Genomic DNA, 20,080 nt, shown 5'->3' with positions numbered 1-20,080 from the left:
ATGTGTACTATTGAAGTGGAGGTGGTATCAAAGAAAAACAAGATTCATATGGATTTAAGTAAGAGGTTAATTTTAACCCCCACAGCAAACACACCAGAAACTATCAGAGAATGTAAACCACAGAGATGAACTGTAGAGTTCAGGTTAAGAGAAATGGAGGAAGGGGGCAATGGTGAGTTAAGAAATGAAGGGTGGAGTTGCTGTTGAGGTGAAGGGAAATTTCTAGTAATGGATGGTGGGAAAGAGCATTACAACATTCTAAAGGTGATTAATCCCACTAATGGAAGGCTAGGGAGGGGACAGAATGGGAAGATTTAGGCTGTATATATGTTCCTACAACCAAAAAAAAAAAAAAAAAAAAAGGCAGTCTAAAATAGATGATTGAATGCCAAGGATGGAACTTGGATGGAATTAGAGGATTAGAGGACAGGTGGCTCAAAGGGGACACAGCTGAGACATTAGGTAAAGGAAAATACAGAATGTAATCTTTGTAATCATTGTTGAACCTGTTGTACTTCTTAGGTGCGCTTAATGGGATTGCATAAAAGAATGTTCTTGTTCATGGGAAGTGTATACGTGAATTATAGTGTATGTTCAAGGATGTGTGCAGCTAGCTCTCATATGTTCAGAAGACAGAGCAATAGATGATGGATGATATATAGGGAGGGAGGGAAAGAAATAGCGATGTGACAACATGTTAAGGTTGGTGGATTGAGCTTCCGGGGGAGGGGGGTCAGGGTATGATGGAATTCTTTGTATGGGGTTAGTATTGTTTTTGCAACTGTACCTATAACTTTGAATTTATTTCAAAATAAAATAAAATTAAAAAAAAAAAATCAATGGTGCTCCTATACACCACTAATGAACAATCAGAAAAGGAAATCAAGAAAACAATTCCATTTACAATAGCAACTAAAAGAATCAAATATTCAGAAACAAAAATGTAAAGAATTTTTACAGAAAAAAAAATCACAACATATTGCTGAAAGAAATAAAGAAGACCTAAAGTAAATGGAAAGATATTCCATGTTCATGGATTAAAAGACAATACCAGATGTCAATATAACCCAAAGCAATTTACAGACTCAATGCAATCCCAATTAAAATTCCAACAGCCTTCTTTACAGAAATAGAAAAGACAATCATCAAATTCATAGAGAAGGGCAAGGCGCTCCAAACAGCCTAAACCAGCTTGACAAGGAAGAACAAAGTTGGAGAACTCACACTTTCATTTGCAAAACTTATTACAAAGATTCAGTAATCAATGCAGTGTGGTACTGAAAGAAGGACAGATATAGACCAAAGGAACAGAACTGAGAATTCAGAAATAAACAGTTACATCATGGCCAACTGATTTTTACCAAGAATGCCAAGTCCACTCAGTGGGGAAAGAAAAGTCTTCAACAAATGGTGCTCGGAAAACTGGATATTCACATGCAAATGAATCAACCGGGACCCCTACCCTCAAACTATATACAAAAATAAACTCAAAATAGATCAAAGACCTAAATACAAGAGTAAAATTACAAAACACTTAGGAAAAAAAAAAAGGAAATATCTTCAAGACCTTGCATTAGGCAATGGATTCTCACACTTTACACCAAAAGCACAAGCAATAAAAGAAAAAAAACAGATAAACTGAACCTCATCAGAATTACTTTTGTGCATTAAAGGTAAAAAGATAACCTACAGAACAGGAGAAAATATTTGGCAACCATATTTCTGATAAGAGTTTAATATCCAGACTATATAAAGAACTCCTACAACTCAACAACAAAAAGACAAAGAACCCAATTAAAAACGGGCAAAGGACTTGAAAGACATTTCTCCAAAGATATACAAATGGCCAATAAGCATAATATAAAAAGAAGCTCAGTGTTAGCCATTAAGGAAATGCAAATCAAAACCACAACGAGGCGGAGATAAAAAAAAAGGCATAGAGAGGAGTGGAAGCTAGTTAGTCCCCCTGGAACAACTAATAAACAACCAGGAACAACTAGTAAACATAATCTGGAATAACCGTGGAGGAACAAACGTAACTGTCCACTCATCAAACATCAACCCGAATTGGGAGGAATGCCCGAAATCGCAACATAAACCTGTAAGTAAATACTACAGACCCAAGCCAAGAGTCCCCTCCCCCACGGCAAACTGCAAGGTCTGAGAGCCCCTTACCCCAATGGCAAACTGCAAAGCCTCCCTGTGCTAGAGAGCAGCACTCTTCAAGCAAGTGAATATAATTCAGCTGAGCTCCAATGGGTTTTAAATTAACAAGCGTGGACTGCTCAATACAAGCTACGAATCCCCAACAAGAAGATAGAGGCTTTTGGTGACTACTGACCTTGAGGAGTCAGAGGACCGGGTGCTGTCTCCGGTTGAAGGGTGAAACAGGGTGGCCACGGACCTGGCCCTGAAGGGGGGATTTCTGTCCATTTTTTGGCTCAGTGGAGAAAACCTCAGCCATTTTCAGTTCCCAGCACTCTGACCCAGACAAGGGTGGAGACAGCAAAGGCAGAGAGACTATTAGAATGTAAATGACCTCTCCCCAGGGAGTATATCTTCCCTAAGAGGAAAAAGGTGGTGTCAAGCTCTATTACCTGCCTTCCATTCAGAACCACACCCCTGACCCTGGGGGAAAACAGCCACGGGCCACACCTCCTTTCACCAGTCTGGAGCTACAGGCTGACAGGCACCACCTGCTGGGCAGAAAAGCAGTGACTTGAGGCATCACAGGATCTACCAATCTAAGACACCCTCAGGGAAACCGGATACTACTGCCTCCTTCCAGAGCTGAGCCCATTCTGGTCTGGGGGAACCTGACTGGAGTAACCATGAAACCAAATGCCTAGTCAACAGAAAACTACAGCCTACACAAAGAAAAACAAAGTTATGGCCCAGTCAAAGGAACAAACTTACACTTCAACTGAGATATAGGAATTGAAACAACTAATACTAAATCAATTCAAAAAGTTTAGGGAAGATGGGGCAAAAGAGATGAAGCCTATAATGAAAACACTGGGCATACATAAAGTAGAAATCGAAAGTTCGAAAAAACAGCTGGCACAATCTATGGAAATGAAAGGTGCAACACATGAGATGAGAGACACAACAGAAACATACAACAGCAGATCTTAAGAGGCAGAAGAAAACACTCAAGAACTGGAGAACAAGACACCTGAAAGCCTACACACAAAAGAACAGAGAAAAGAATGGAAAAATAGGAGCAACATCTCCGGGAACTGAACAACTACATGAAATGCAGGAATGTATGTGTCATAGGTGTCCCAGAAGGAGAAGAGATGGGAAAAGGGGCAGAAACAACAACAGAGGAAATAATCAATGAAAATTTCCCATCTCTTAAGAAAGACATAAAATTATAGGTCCAAGAAGCACAGTGTACCCCAAACAGAACAGATCTGAAGAGGCCTACAACAAGACTCTAAATCAGATTATCAAAAGTCAAAGAGAGAACCCTGAAAGCAGCAAGAGAAAAGCGATCCACCACATACAAAAGAAGACTGATAACACTGTGTGTGGATTTCTCAATAGAAACCATGGAGGGAAGAAGGAATTGGGGTGATATATTTAAGATACTTAAAGAGAAAAACTACCAGTCAAGAATCCTATATCCGGCAAAACTGTCCTTCAAATATGAGGGAGAGCTTAAAATATTCTGACAGACAATGACAGAGTTTGTGAACAAGATACCTGCTCTACAGGAAACACTAAAGGGAGCACTACAGATGGAAAGGAAAAGACAGAAGTGAGAGGTTTGGAAAACAATTTTGGGAGACAGTAGTACAGCAATGTGGGTACACTGAACAAAGATGACTGTGAGTATGGTTGAAGAAGGAAGGTTAGGAGTATACGGGACACCAGAAGGAAAGGGGAAAGACAGAGACTGGGACTGTATAACTCAGTGAAACCTAGGATGCTCAACGATTGTGGTAACAGGTACAAGTATGTTTTTACTTGAAGTAGAACAAATGAATGTCAACATTGCAAGGTGTTAAAAATAGGGTGGGACTGGAGGGAAAATACAATCAATGCAAACGAGACTATAATTAACAGAAACATTGTATTATGCTTCCTTTAATGTAACAAAGGCAATATACCAAAGCTAAATGCATATGGGGGGGGGGACATGGGGAAGGGTATGGGACTCTTGGCATTGGTGATGCTGTCTGACTCTTTAATCCATATTAGTTTAATGTTATCTTTCCCTTTTGGTACTTCCTAGCTGTTATTTTTTTCTCTCTCTCTCTCTTTTTTCTCTTTTGTCTCTCTGCCTTCTTTGACTCTTCCTCCTCCTTTGTGGAAGAAATGGAGATGTCCTTACATAGACAGTGGCGATGGTAGTACATACATAAATACATGACTATACAGGGAACCATCAATCGTTTACTTAGGACAGAATGTATGGGGTGGGAACAAAACCGTCTTAACAAAAATGGGTTGATGAAGAAACCCTGAGGAGACTACATTGAGTGAAAATAAGACAAACATATAAAGACAAATATTGCAGGATCTCACTGATAGGTACCAATTACAATATGTAAACTCACAGACATGAAATATAAAATATAAGTTACCAGGATATAGAACGAGACTAAAGAATGGGGAGAGGGTGCCTATTAAGAGCAGAATGTTCAACAAGGTGAACTTAAACGTTTGGAAATGGATGCAGGTGATGGTAGCACATTGTGAGAATAACTAACAATGCTGAATAGTGTGTGAAGGTGGTAGAAAGGGTAAGCTCAGAGTCACATAAGTCACCAGAAGGAAAGCTAGAGTTTAAAAGATGGGAAAGTATAAAACAGTGAATCTTGTGGTGGACAATGTCCGTGATTAACAGTACAAATATCAGAAATCTCTTTCATGAACTCGAGCAAATGTATGCCACTGTAACTAGAAATCAATAAGAGAGGGGCACATAGGAAAAAAATATACCTATTGCAAACTCTTTATTACAGTTAGTATTTTAATGTTCTTTCATCAACAGTAACCAAATGTACTATACCAATATTATGAATCAATATGGAGGGGGGGGGTTAGGGGTATGGAAAGATTTGAGTTTCCTTTTTTTGTGCACCTTTATTTCTTTTCTAGAGTAAAGAAAATGTTCTAAAAATTGAAAAAAAATTGTGATGGATGCACAACTGTATGATGGTACCACAGGCAACTGATTGTACACTTTGGATCTTTGGATAATTGTATGGTATGTGAACAATCTCAATTAAAAAAGAAAAACAACACAATGAGATAACCTCACATCAAAGATCACCAAACATTTAATGAAGATATCTAAAGAAAGACAAGAAAGGCAAAGAGAAAAAGCAACTGGGAAAAAATTGAGTAAACAGGAAGGCAAAAAATTACACATTTCCCTCAAACACACAAATGCCAATCATTAATATTCTTAGAGAAAGATATTATACCCAGAAAACAAGAGCAGAATGTATGAAGAAAAAAATTCGCAAGCATAAAAAAACTCTTGGAAATTAAAAACATTATGGAAACAAACAAATACCAACTGAAGGGTTAGAAGACACAGAAGGGAAAAAATCTGCCCCAAAAAAGAACAAAAAGCAGAGATGGAAAACAGAAAAAGACAAAACAAACAAACAAAACCACCACCACCACCACCAAAGGATCACTCTAGGTGTCCAGCATTTAAATAACGAGTAAGAAAATGGTGCAGAAGAAATTATCAGAGAAAACTAAAAAAAAATTATACAAAATGAAAGACATGAGTTAGATTGAAACAGCCTAACAAATATGCAGCACAATGGATGAAAACATGTCCATTCCAAAACATATAATAATGAAATTGTGTAATTCGAGAGAAAAGATGGTCCTAAAAGTGGGGAGAGGAGACAAGTTTCATACAAAGGCTCAAAAACCAGGGATGCCACCAGTATGTTCAACATCAACACTAGAAGAGCCAGAAGGCAACAAAAGCAACACCACTAAAATTCTGAAGGAAACTAGTTTCCAACCTAGAGTTCTACATTCAGACAAACTATCAATCAAGAGTGAAGGAAGAAATGTGGGGGGTGGGGGTGAGGGGTTAATGCAAAATTAGTGAAGGGTTTATTTGGAATGAAGGAAATGTTCCAGTAATGGATACGGGGAGGGTACTGCAACATTGTGAATATGACTAATCCCACTGAATGGTATGCCTGGGAGGAGCTGGGATGGGAAGACACATGTTGGATATGTTTCCATAATTAAAAAAAAAAAAGAAAGATAAACTAAAGAGATGATGACTATTAAACGCAAGACACAATACTGGATGGGCTCTAAGAATAGAATACAAAAAGCTCAAAAGGATTATTGGAACGTAAGAAAAAAATGGAATATAGAATGCAATCTTGAACTTGTTAACTGCACTTAAAGTGACTGCATATGAGTATCCTTGTCATAAGAAATGTACATGGAAATATTATGTGTTCAAGGAGTATGTGTGCAACCTACTCTCAAATGTTCAGAAGTAGATAGACAGACAGACAGACAGACAGACACAGATAGCTAGCTAGCTAGCTAGATGGATAATAGAATGATAAAGTAAAGGAAACAGTATGTTAAAATTGGTAGATCTGGGTATGGGGCGGGGTGATGTTGAGAGTTCTTTTATTATTTCTGCAACTGTCCTGTAAGTTGGAAATTATTTCAAAATAAAAAGTTAAAAAAGAGGGCAGAAACAAAACTTTCAGACACTACTCAAAAGTTTTTACATGCATTCTTTCTCAAGTAGGACATTATGTTCCACAAAAAAGGGGAAAAAATGGAGTACATTAAAAAAGAAAAGACATGAGATCAAAAACTAGAGGACTTACTTAAGAAAAGCAAATGGAATCTCCAGGATGACAAGACAGTGCTTATGAAATTACTTTCCTAAACCATAAATTACATAAATTAGTACAATATTTCTAAAGACATTTAAAATTACCTATAATATTAACTATCCTTAATTTATTTCCAAAGAAACTTTAGCAACGGTACTCTAAAGGGCTCTGTATATGGCAAGATGGAAAAAGTAGACAAGGGGAGTTAGCTATTAAGGAACTGAGATTTCAAGGTGACCAGACAGATGTGCAGCAATAAATCTACCAGCTAAAACTGTTGTGCCGGTTTGAGTGTAATGTGTCCCCCAAATGCCATTCTTTGTGGTCTTGTGTGGGGCAGGCGTTTTGGTGATGGTTGGATTTGCGTGGAATGTGTCCCACCCACCTGTGGGCAATGATTCTGATGAGCTGTTCCCATGGAGGCGTGGCCCCACCCATTCAGGGTGGGCCTTTATCAGTGGAGCTATATAAATGAGCTGACTCGGGGGGAGAAAAGAGAGTGCAGCTGGGAGTGATGTTTTGAAGAGAAGCAAGCTTGCTAGAAAGGAACGTCCTAGGAGAAAGCCGTTTTGAGGCCGGAGCTTTGGAGCAGACGCCAGCTGCCTTCCTAGCTAACAGAGGTTTTCCGGACACCACTGGCCGTCCTCCGGTGAAGGTACCAGATTGCTGGTGTGTTACCTTGGATGCTTTGTGGCCTTAAGACTGTAACTGTGTAGTGAAATAAACCCCCGTTTTATAAAAGCCTGTCTATCTCTGGTGTTTTGCATTCTGCAGCATTACCAAACTAGGACAACTGTTAAAGCCAAACTTAAGAACAACCCTAGGCAAAAGAAAAAAATCAAAACATAGTTAACAAAATTATTCCTCAATAAAGATGATTTAAAAAGAAAAAGGTGCACTTAATGACAAAGAGAATACTAAGCATCCAAAGCTATGGGAAGTGGTTATATGTACTGAGGAATAATCAGAGCCTTAAATGCTTTTATCATTAAAAAGAATAAATGAAAAATTAATGAACTAAGAACCAATGAGAAAGAACAAAATTAAAAAGAAAAACTAACAGATAAAAGCAGAACTAATCAAATAAAAATAGAATTTATTGTTCAAGTCTGAACAAAGTACATGTAATAACCCATTATGTTTCTTTGTTCTTTTTTTCCGCCTCAGCTCACATGTATACAAATAAGAAAAATTAATGAGTTATCACAGACAAATCACAACTCAAGCAAAAATTAGGATGCATGAGATGGACAAAATTTATTAAATTCAAATGATAAAATGTACTTATGCTTTTGTGATATACTGTATTTCTGTACTGCTTTAAAAAAAAAAAAAAAGCACTGAATGGAACTCTGACTCTGATATATGGTATCACCCAAAATATATCTACCAATCTGCACATATAAGTATTGAAAACTTCACTTGAGTTTTTGGAGGAAAAATAAAACATTTTACATAATCTTAAAAATTATACCCTGCTGGGAGGAGATGCCCTTTGTAAAGGACAATGAGGCAATAAATATCAACTACCTTGAACAACTGCATATCTTTTATACTAGCAATTCCATGCCCCCGATAAATTCCTAAGAAATAACTGGAAAGTAAAAACCTCACCAGGCTGCGACTGCAACAGTATGTATAACAGTACCAAACTACAAACAAAAATTCAACAATGAATGGTTAAATAAATCCTTGACTCCATCTTTCTTCTCTCATACCTCCACATCTAATCCCATGGAATCTTCAAAAAAATGTATATTCAGAATCTGTCCACTTCTCACCACCTCCAGTGCTACCACCCTGGTCCAAACCACTGTTATTTTTGCCTCCTTGCTTGACCCTTGCCCCCTCAAAGTCTATTCTCAATAGAGCAGCCAATGTAATCCTTTAAAAATGCAAGTCAATCCCCTATTCAAAAATGTTCTAATGCCTCCCTCTCTCTCTCTAAAATAAAAGCCAAAAAACAAGTGACTGGTTAACAAGGTGTTTTATGATTCTGCCCCCACCCCACAAATCTCTGCTCTCATCTTCTACAACTGGCTGCACTCCAGATACACTGGCTTCACAGCTGTTCCCAGAACACAACAGGTACAGTCATACTTTAGGGCCTTTAGAGTTTACTGTTCCCTCTGCCTGGGCACATTTTTCCCCCCAGATGGCCTGCTTCCTTACTGTCTGCTTGAATGTGACCCTATCAATGACATCATCTTTGAAACGCTATTTAAAATAGCAACCATGACAAGCCTCCACCCCACACTCTCTGGCATACTTTCCACTCTATAAACACCCTCTGATACATTGTGTATTTTACCCATTTACTATTTGCCTCCCCCAAGTAGAATACAAGGCCCATGATTCATGGCAAAAATTCCTGCCTTACTTTCTTCACTGCTGCATCCCTAGAATAGTACTTGACAAAGCTGGTCCTCATTAAATTATTGTTGAGTAAATTTTGGAATGACTGGGCAGTCATTAAAATTTCTGTTACAGAAAATATTTAATGTTATGGACAAAACTGATGAAGAGAGCATGTTCTCAAACAATGTGTAACCCATAGGTCAAAGAAGAAATCACAAGGAAAATTAACAATATTTTCAATTGAAGGCTAATAAAAACAAAGCATCAAACTTTGTTGGATTCAGTTAAAACAATTTTTAGATAAAAATCTATAGCTTTAAAATCTTATATTAGGAAATAAACAAAAATCTTACATTAGAAAAACAGAAAGGTTTAAAATCAAAAGAATGTATACACAATAGTGTATGTTTAATAGAATGAATGTCCTCAGTTTTATAAATAAAATATATATACATGCATATAGATATACATACATGCAGAAAAACATGGAAAAATATATATTGGCATATTATGGTTATTTCTGATAGTTAAGATTACAAGTGATTGGCAATTTCTTATGCATGCTTTTCTGCATTTTAATTTTTCTCTAATAAATATTATTTTTATAACAAAACATTTTTTTAAAACAATTTCTTTTTCTTATGGTTCAATTCTAACTGCTGACCTCCTCTTCTGTCTGTCTCTTAAAATCACTGCCCCCCTGGATTCCATGCTCGCTCCTCCTCAATTTACATCCATTCCTTAGTAATCTTATCCACTTTTTTTTTTTTTGGAAAGATGTGCACCCCCCCCCAATAACTTTGGTTACCTACTACATACAATCAAAAGGGTTCTTAATCCAGCCTCCACCCCCCAGCACAAGTTCTGCCCATGTCTTTTTTTTTTTTTTTTTTAATCTTCATTTTATTGAGATATATTCACATACCACGCAGTCATACAAAACAAATTGTACTTTCGATTGTTTACAGTACCATTACGTAGTGGTACATTCATCACCCAAATCAATCTCTGACACCTTCATTAGTACACACACAAAAATAACAAGAATAATAATTAGAGTGAAAAAGAGCAATTGAAGTAAAAAAGAACACTGGGTACCTTTGTCTGTTTGTTTCCTTCCCCTATTTTTCTACTCATCCATCCATAAACTACACAAAGTGGAGTGTGGTCCTTATGGCTTTCCCAATCCCATTGTCACCCCTCATAAGCTACATTTTTATACCACTGTCTTCGAGATTCATGGGTTCTGGGTTGTAGTTTGATAGTTTCAGGTATCCACCACCAGCTACCCCAATTCTTTAGAACCTAAAAAGGGTTGTCTAAAGTGTGCATAAGAGTGCCCACCAGAGTGACCTCTCGGCTCCTTTTGGAATCTCTCTGCCACTGAAGCTTATTTCATTTCCTTTCACATCCCCCTTTTGGTCAAGAAGATGTTCTCCGTCCCACGATGCCGGGTCTACATTCTTCCCCGGGAGTCGTATTCCACGTTGCCAGGGAGATTCACTCCCCTGGGTGTCTGATCCCACGTAGGGGGGAGGGCAGTGATTTCACCTTTCAAGTTGGCTTAGCCAGAGAGAGAGGGCCACATCTGAGCAACAAAGAGGCATTGGGGAGGAGGCTCTTAGGCACAACCATAGGGAGGCCTAGCCTCTCCTTTGCAGCAACCGTCTTCCCAAGGGTAAAACCTGTGGTAGAGGGCTCAACCCATCAAACCACCAGTCCCCTATGTCTGTGGTCATGTTAGCAACCATGGAGGTGGGGTAGGCCAATACCCCTGCATTCTCCACAGGCTCCTCAAGGGGGCACTATATCTTTTTTTTTCCTTGTTTTTCTTTTTTTTTTTTTTAACTTTCCCTTCTTTTCTAAATCAACTGTATGAAAAAAAAGTTAAAAAGAAAACAAACATACAATAAAAGAACATTTCAAAGAGACCATAACAAGGGAGTAAGAAAAAGACAACTAACCTAAGATAACTGCTTAACTTCCAACATGTTCCTACTTTACCCCAAGAAAGTTACCTAATATAGCAACATTTCTGTGAACTTGCTCCTACTATATCCATCAGAAATTAACAGACCATAGTCATTCCTGGGCATCCCCAGAACGTTAAATAGCTTATCTGTTCTTCTTGGCTTATCCACTTTTTTAGTTCACTTTTAATCTGTAAATTGATAATTTTCAATTTCTTTAATGTCCTGAATTAGAGACTCACATTTCCAACTGCTTAAAAGGACACTTCTAGGTGGAAACCCTATAACTGCTAAAATTTAACAAACCTGAAACTCCTCATTATTATTTCCTAAAACCTGTTCTTTCCTTTTCCACTTTTAATACCGGTTAATGATAATGCTATGCACCCAGGTTCTCAATTTCCTAAATTCTACTTTAGAAATCTCAATGAAATTCAACTTTTCCTCTCCCTCATCAATGCCATGGTTTCAATTTTGGCAATATTCCACCAATAATATTCTAAAAAAGATCTACTTATCTTCTTTCTATCACTGATCCTTCCTAAAAAATAATTTAATCTTGATCAAGGCTGTTGCATACAACTTCACAGGCTGATGACTGCACTACTCCAGAAGGCTGTCATGCATACGAACTAGGATTTTAATGGTGCCCCTGACTTGTTCATAATACAACCCTACTTAAAACTTGGTTAGATAAATCAAATTCATAGCACTATAAAATTCTTCAACAACTGATCCAACCCTACTTTTCTAGCTTCATGTTCCCATCATTCCTCCATGCCCCTACAATCTTGACATATTTAACTTTCCAATATGCCTTACCATAATCCCAGACTTTTATGGATTCTTTAGTCTGCAGTGTCCTTCTTCCACAAAACTTCTAAATCCTTCAAAACACAGTTCAAACTTTACCTTCCTCTGTGATGCATTCTTTGACTGCCTTAGATGGAAGATACGCTGCACTGAATTTTGCTAGTAATTACATTACAGACTTGTTACATTTTATAGTAAATCATGAGTCCTTCCTCAAATTCCACTGAGAGCTGAGCAAGAACAGGAAGAAGACCCATGTTTTTAAACCCTGACACTTACTGCGCTTGCCCCCAAATGGGACTCAATTGATGTTTACTAATTCAACAGTTACCATATACATTATCACAACTTTTTTAAAGTAAATAAAAATGAGTTTTAAAAACAGTTCCAAGTTACAAGTTTAGCTGGGCAATGTAAACCTATAATCAATGTGGGAGACAGACTTGAAGGTGATCCCACATGATCCCTGCTCCTGTAATTTCGGCCTTTAATTCCTTCCCCTTGAGTGTGGGTGGGACCTGTGACTTGCCTTGCCTCTAACCATTGGAAAATTGCAAAGATGATCGGCTGTGACTACCTGTAACTTTCTGGCTTTGAAGACTCAAGCTGCCATGATCCTATAACTGCAAGGAAATGCAAAGTGAGAACAACCTGAGGGTGTTTGGAAGAAGACCATTCCCCAGTCAAGTCTATAAATAATCTAACCAACACCTTGACTGCAACTTCATGACCCAAAGAAACTGTGAGAGACAGACAGATATGCAGTATCTAAACAGCTAGATATGCAGTAATTTGTTAAGCAGCACAAAAATACTTCAGGTATTTCTGAACCCACTGTTCACACAAAGGGCCATGTTTTTACCAATTTCTAAACACTTAAATAAGTGTAGAACAAACAATTCATTAGGCAATACAAGCAAAGTTAAAACACTGACAAACATTTCAAACACACAATAGTTCTTGGGAATAGTTACATAACAAGGTAAAATTCAGGAAGTACTTTGCTACATAAAGCAATTACTATACTTCTCTTTTAATCCATTTGCCAATATAAGAACCCAATATATAATAAGTATAACATTATATTAACACAAGATGAATAATAAATATGAAAAAAACTGGTACCTAATTAATGAATTTGGTAACCTGAAAATAAGAACCTACTTCTTGGTTACTAGAAGAAACAAATTAGAGGGTAGGAAATGTACATGGCCATGTTGAGTGATCAAGGAACATGATGTTTACAACCTACACTCAGGTGTTCAGAAAATGGACTGATAGATGGAAAGATAAGCAGATGGACAGATACATGGACTAATGTATAGATGAATAAAATGATACAGCAAATGTGGCAAAATATTAAATTTGGTGAATCTGGGTATCTGAAGGGATAGGGATATGTTGGAGTTCTCTACGAGGTTTGTATCATTTTTTTTAACTGTCCTGTAAGTTTGAAAGTATTTCAAAATAAGTTTTTAAAAAAATTAAAGGTGCATGGGGGGACTTGCTGGAGACACTGTTAGTAAGACAACTGAGATCTGACGCCTGCAGACACTACAGCAACCAAGAAAGCATCCAAGTACTAGGTACTTAGATCAGATGATTACTCTGCAACCCAAACCTCTCTGCCAGCTCAACCTCCACCTGGTAAGCAAGTATTTTAAAAAATTCCCAAGGTAGAAACTTCCATGAGAGGCCACCCTTGAACATCACAAAAATAAAGTGTCTTCCTACAGTGTTTAGAGATACATGGGATTACCTACCAGTGAGAAACATCAACCACCCCAGTTTTTGGTTATTTTGTTGGGGAGGAGGAGAGCAAACAGGCAGAAGCAAACATTCCTCTTCTGCCACTCCCTGTAAGTCTTTTTTTTTTTGAATAAAAGAACACTCGGGAATAGAAAATAGACTCTTATGATATTCCAAATTCAAACATTTTGGCACGTGATATTGGTAACAAATGAGAACAATAATAGTTAATTAATGACAATAATCTAATACCATAAAAACCCACATTTGTCCTGAAGACTAAGAAACATAGATGTGTTTTAAAATATCCAGTTTCAAGACAAAAGCCACACTCCTTCAATATAATGAAGCATGTTTCATAAGTAACAGGAGGCATCTGAATTACAACCAGACTACTGAAATACTCATGAAAACACCACACCCAAACTTGAGCTATTTAAGAGACCAAAAGCAATCCAGTATCACTGGTTAATTGTCCACATTAATTCATTTCACATTTTCCATTTCTAGACTCATGGATACATTACAGAAGAAGTCTACATGATTTCTCTACAAATAACCTCTAGTCACGGGTATATTTTTGTTTGTCAATTCACCTCCTCCCACCTTGCTGCCTCAGCAAAGGCTAATTTACCATACACATTTAGTTACTCTTATGAACACAGAAACTTGATAGTGGAAAAATATGCATAAAATCAAGCCAAACAACTCCTTCCTAAAATACCACCATATTATTATGCATTCTCAAGGCTTTTAAATATTGGACTATATCCTCAAAGACCTGTTTTAAAACACAAGTGATGAACGATATTAGCAGTAGTCAAGAGAAGGCTATTACTCACTTCAATAGAATTAAACTGGCAAGTCTGAAAAGAATACAAGAAAGATCTACTTCACCTAAAATTCTTATATGAATTGTAAATAAGAAAATTCTACAACTTTTATTCTGATATTCAGCAATTCATTTCTAGGAAATTTATGTAAACTGAAATATCTCAATTAGGGACCCCTCTTCTGCTTTTTTAGAGAGAACTGACTAACAGTGTATACAGCCAAGATAAATGTCCAAAAGAGAGTAAAAGATAAATTCAACATAGAAAACTTTGATTCAATTCGGCACTTTAAGACGGAACTAGTAACAACTTGGATTTGTTAGATTCTTATATTAAAAAAAAAAAAAAAGTGGCACTATTTAGGTTTTCCTTTCCTATAAATTATTTGACAGCACACAAAAGAATGATAATTTTGAACCTTATTAGAACCATATTTTCTTATTTGGAGACTTTAACAATACAAACAGCAATCAAAACATTTTACAGATATTTCAGTATGAACTTACCACTAATTCAGAAACATTCCTTTTCTCAATTTTCAGACTATTCTATAAGCACCCAAACATTTGTACAATCTGTAACTGAATTAACACATGAATACTACAATGCATAAAAAATTAAGCACAAGTATAACTTTTAAAATAGTAATAAGATTCATCATCTAGCATCCTAAATCACAGGATGATGAGAAACATGCTTTTATTAAGTATCCCTGAGGAATCCATTCACTGAAACATAGGTAAAATTCTCATTTAAGGCAAATGCCACTAGAATACACCTGAGTCTATTCTAACTCCCTCTTCAACAAGGATTTAAGGTACTGGCACTTTGATCTGATTCCATCATATAACTGAAACAGGTAATTTCTTTGAGCCCCATTCCAGCCTCTCTCAACTGGCATTCCTCACCAGAACCACAAAACACAGAAAAATGATCTGAGTATTTTCTCAAATTTCCCAAGAATGATACATAACTGACATTCTAAATACATAAGAGAAAAAAGTTAATCCATTACATACAGTGGATGCCCAAGGGCCCTAGGGCTCAATTCTCTCTGGAGACCGGATGGCTATGTCACCACAAGTTCTGCACTGTCCCAACACTAGGCCCCAATCATCTTAACCCCAAAGGTACTAATACACCTATACTCAAGTGCACAAATCTAAGAACTTAAATAAAAAATGAGATAAATGCTTTACCCCTTCAACTCTCAGCAACTAGGTCCTTTTCCTTGCTAATTCACTATGAATGAATATCATGGATGTAAACTATCTGTCCTCTGCTCTGAATGGCATGAATTTTAACAAAACAAACCCATACAGATATACTGACTCTGTCAAAGCAAACTATCACCACTTTAAAAAAGTAAATAAAAATAGTAATCACTATATTAAAGAAATAACTATTAATATGACAAGCCTTTTCCTATTCCCACTTTAGCCAGCTTTTAAATATTCTTATTTTTTGATGATTTGATAACTGCTAAGTGCAAATTTTCATTTTTAAAAGATAAATTTTCAAAAATCAACTTATCCTTTTTTCTGGTGCTAAACTCCAATTCAATTTTGTTATTCCTTGACATTATTCCTTCAACTGTGTTTGTTGTGATCAAGTCACAGTAACGACAACATTGGGTGTTTTTCTCAAGAACAAGATAAAAAAAAAAAAAAAAGACCCAAATTTAAGAAATGCCAACATCTTTAATTAATAGCAACAATGATTTTTTAAAGTAAAATTAAAATTAAAATAAGGTAAGTCAAGAGTTTTCTATACTGAACATGCAAAGAAGCAATAAAAAGATGGAAAAAGCTAAGCGTGACATTCACATTCTGAATTTATGCTATGGAATGCTAATAGTACAGGAAAGACAAATGACATTACCAAATATTCCACTTTACCAACTCCCTACTCAAATTTCTCACATTTTATAAACCCTTTGAGTAAGGGGCAGGGAAATGGAGAGGATGGTGTTTTCACTGTTCATTCATGCTCAGTTGTTGTTTTATACAATATTAGGTACATAATTGAATGATATAAAAATGCTTATCTTACACACTCAGCAACATTTAATTTCTATTTCTTTCCATGAAAGGAGGAGGGTCTTGATTCATTTACTATCAACTGTCTTGAGGTAAATTGCTACTAAACACAATTAAAAATGGTCATTGCCCTAATATCCCTGAGAATTGAGAGAATGATCAAATGACAGGGAGGTGATGTAACAGGGAAGATAGGATTTAACAACTGATTATGACCAGTGAATCATTAAATAGTGATTTCTTCTTAGTCTCTAACGTATTGGAACAGCTAGAAGGAAACACCTGAAATTGTGGAACTGTAACCCATACCATACTTTGAAATTTCCTCTATAACTACTTATTAAACTGTACTTTCAAATGTATCACTCTTCTGCATGTTATATTTCACAAAAATGTTAAAAAAAAGAAACCAAGGGGTAGAATTCATTTTCCTCCTGTATCTACATAAAATCACACGTTTTGCTATTAAAAACTTCCATTTTCACAAATGCCTTTCCTTAACTCTAGTCAACGTTGCTCCTCGAAAGTACCTACGCTATTACTGCACTTAATAATCAAGGTTGTAATAATTTTTACTTTCTGTCCTTAAGAAACTTTTCAATCTTTTAAGTGTTCTTTTTCAAGTTAAGCAGGACTCACGTTAGGCATTATCTGAAGCAGTTTACTGGGGTTAAAAATACACTTCGTTTACATTACACACCATCAACTGAAGCGCAGGTGATAAGTGGGACTACTTACACGAATTTAAGGATTAACAGCTATTTAAAGTCAGTCCAAAGGAGAGTTCCCGTTTCCTTTTTCAGATATTCATTCGAAACCCTTTAACTTTTAGCCTTTAGAAATTGCTCACCACTCGAGTCCCCAGATACAATACACTTAAATAGGTCTTCTTTTGACTTCCTTATACTAAACGCCACAACCACGAAGAATGTTTCGTCGGCTTAAAAACAATGTTTGCTCCGTTCACCTCATGGGGGGGCGGGGGATAAAACTTTCTCTAATAAGGAGGTGCTACTGAAGTGAGGGTGTACACGGTGTTTTTTGTTTTTGTTTTTTAAGAACAAAGTCTCTGCGGTAGCAGCGCCGCAGGGGTTAAGCGGGGATTTTCTTCCCAGGACCCAGTGGCCGAGCGCGGGCTGGACCCGGACGGCAAACCCCGGCTCTCAGGCTGAAGAAGAAAAGGAGAAGGGTAAAAATAACCGGCGCCTGCGGCCCACGTGCTGCCAGGGGAAGGAAGAGAGGGAAGGCAAAGAAAGGGAGCGAATAGGGGGGCCGGGCAGGCAGGGAGGGGTGGGGGTGCCGTACCTCCAAACATGTGCGGCGAGAGGTGAGCTGGTAAGGAGCCGATCACCAAGCGCGGCCCGCCGGAGCCCCCGCCTGCCGGCCGGTCCCTACCACCACCGCTGTCCTCAGGGCTGCTGTGGACCGAGTCCTGTGAGCCGTACGGGCCGCTGCTGCTGTTGGGGATGCTGAAGGAGGACTGCGCGGCACGGGCCCCCGACGCCACGGCCCCCACGGCCCCGCCGAGGGAGCGGCTGCGTGGGGCCGCCGAAGCCGCCACGGCGCCGCCGGAGGCGCTGGGCTGGTGCGCGCCGGGCACCTGAGCCGGAAACCTCCCCGCGGCCGCAGCCCGGGCTCCGCCGCCGCCCGCGGTCCCATTGGCCCCTCCGCTGCTGCTGGAAGGTAAATCCGAGCCCGAGTACGCCCGGGTGCGGCCGTTAGCAGCGGCCGGGCCGCTCTGCTTGGCACCCATATCCGCCCTGCCCCGGGCCCGGCCGGCGCGTAGCGCCCGGAGCGCCGGGAGGCGGGGGGACGAGCGCAGGAGAAAGAGGGTAGGGCCGAGGCGCCGCGGCCGGCGCCCCGAAGGGCGGTCGTTTTCTGACGCCCTCTTCTTCTTAGTCGGCAGGCGAGTCGGCGGGAGGCGACGAGAGTCGGAAAGGAGGAAGCAGTTCCCGGTTCCGGGAGCAGTGGCCGCCGCTCGCGGGTTCCCGTGGGAGGGAGCGGCTCAGGTGGCTGTGCGACTGCCGCTGGTTTCGGTTCTGGTGCGCCACGACGGGCCGCTGCCGCTCACTGCCGCCACCGCCGCGGTCTGCGCCCCGGACCTCGGTACCGCCTCCTCCCGGGCAGCCGCTGCTACCGCCGCCATCCTTCGGCTCCCACGGCGGCTCGCGGGTGAGTGGGAGGCGCCCGCCCAGACTCCTCCGGGGCCACCTTCCCTCCTCCCCCCAGCCAACCAGCTGTTATTAACCGAGAAAGAGGAAAAATGCGGAGCGCGTGCGGGGAGGGCCGGAGGAGGGAAAGGAGGGGCCGCACGCGCTTCCCGGCAACCGTCGCCTCGCTTCTGTAACGCGCCGCCGGCGGGGCCGCCTTACCCGCAAAGGAGGGGCGCGGGCGGTGCGTGAGGGGGCGGGGGTTCTGGACCACGAAGGTGGGGCCGCCCCCTGGAATAAGACGCCACCCGCCTTTCACACCGGAAGGCGAAGGAGAAGCGCGGCTCCTGTGGGTTTCGGAACCCGTGTGTTTGGGTCGCGCATGCTGACCCCGCCCTCGCCCCCTCGTGAAGCCCGGCCGATTGGCTCCCGCCGGCCTGTCCCCGCCTTCCCGGACCGCGGCATTCTCGCCGCAGCTCCTCCTCACCAAGGTACTGTGGGTGTGGTAGGTGCTACGGCCCGCGGACTCAATGATGGACAGGTCGCTGGCCCTGCCCCGTTCCTGCAGGGCGCGCCACCTCCTCCACAGCTGGGCCTACGCTGATTGGAGGGACGGAGCCCCTGGTGCGCCAACCAGAAGGCGGGCCTTCTTTCCGCACGTGGTCTTTCGGACGCAGAAGGCGCTCTGTCCCTTTCATCCTTTCGTGACGGGTGGGAGCTAATTTGAATGGCTGTGTTCTGTGTCCGGAATCACTCTGTTTCGGTTGGTGTTATCCTCTTCGTTGGTGTTACTCGAAGTATCTCTTTTAAATGAAAAGCTCAGAAGTTCAGCAGTGCTGTGATTAAAAAATTGAGAATAGCGAAGTCAAAAAATAAATAACCAAAAAGGTAAAGCAAACTTAATTTGAATTAGACCTATCCCATAAAATACCCCTACCCCATAGGAAGCACAGAATTGTAAGAACTAAGGATAATCTCGTCTGACCTTCAACTGTAGGGCAAAGTCTGGGATGGAGAGAAAGCTCCGCTGGGACTCGGTAAACCTGGGGTCTAGGCCCCACATCAAACTAAATTGTGTGTAATGAACAAATTATTTTACCTTTGTGGACTTCATTTCCCTTGTCTGGGATGTTCATAAAAAATCCTTAGAGTACCTGAAGCTTTAAAACCCCATAATTTCTGTAAAATGGAATTTAATAAAATGTTCTCAGTCCGTTCCTAGATGTAGTATAGTATTTTTATGGCAGAGAATGTTCTGGATAAGCAGTGAACAGTCCACTCTGGCCCTCCCATTTTGAAAATGCCGAAATTATCCTCTAC

At 39.8% G+C, this 20,080-nt stretch overlaps 1 protein-coding gene across 4 annotated transcripts in view; it reads right to left on the bottom strand.

The window, feature by feature from the left end:
• The window catches only part of ZNRF2 (zinc and ring finger 2), a 130,615-nt gene extending 111,478 nt beyond the window's left edge, over positions 1-19,137 (bottom strand). For 2 of the 4 annotated variants that reach the window (XR_005217050.1, XR_005217051.1), the window contains exon 1: positions 17,916-19,134. Coding sequence is in view for 2 of the 4 variants with exons in the window: in XM_037836990.1 (XP_037692918.1) it covers positions 17,916-18,363 (448 nt within the window). In the remaining 2 variants the exon portion in view is untranslated. Of the gene's footprint in view, positions 1-17,915 lie in introns of all 4 variants that reach the window. The other 2 variants (XM_037836990.1, XM_037836988.1) reach the window with 2 other exon arrangements.
• Between the last annotated feature and the right edge of the window lie 943 nt (positions 19,138-20,080).

This window comes from Choloepus didactylus, chromosome 5, assembly GCF_015220235.1.
Source record: "Choloepus didactylus isolate mChoDid1 chromosome 5, mChoDid1.pri, whole genome shotgun sequence".
Taxonomy (NCBI): domain Eukaryota; kingdom Metazoa; phylum Chordata; class Mammalia; order Pilosa; family Megalonychidae; genus Choloepus; species Choloepus didactylus.
This window is presented reverse-complemented; position numbering and strand designations above follow the sequence as displayed.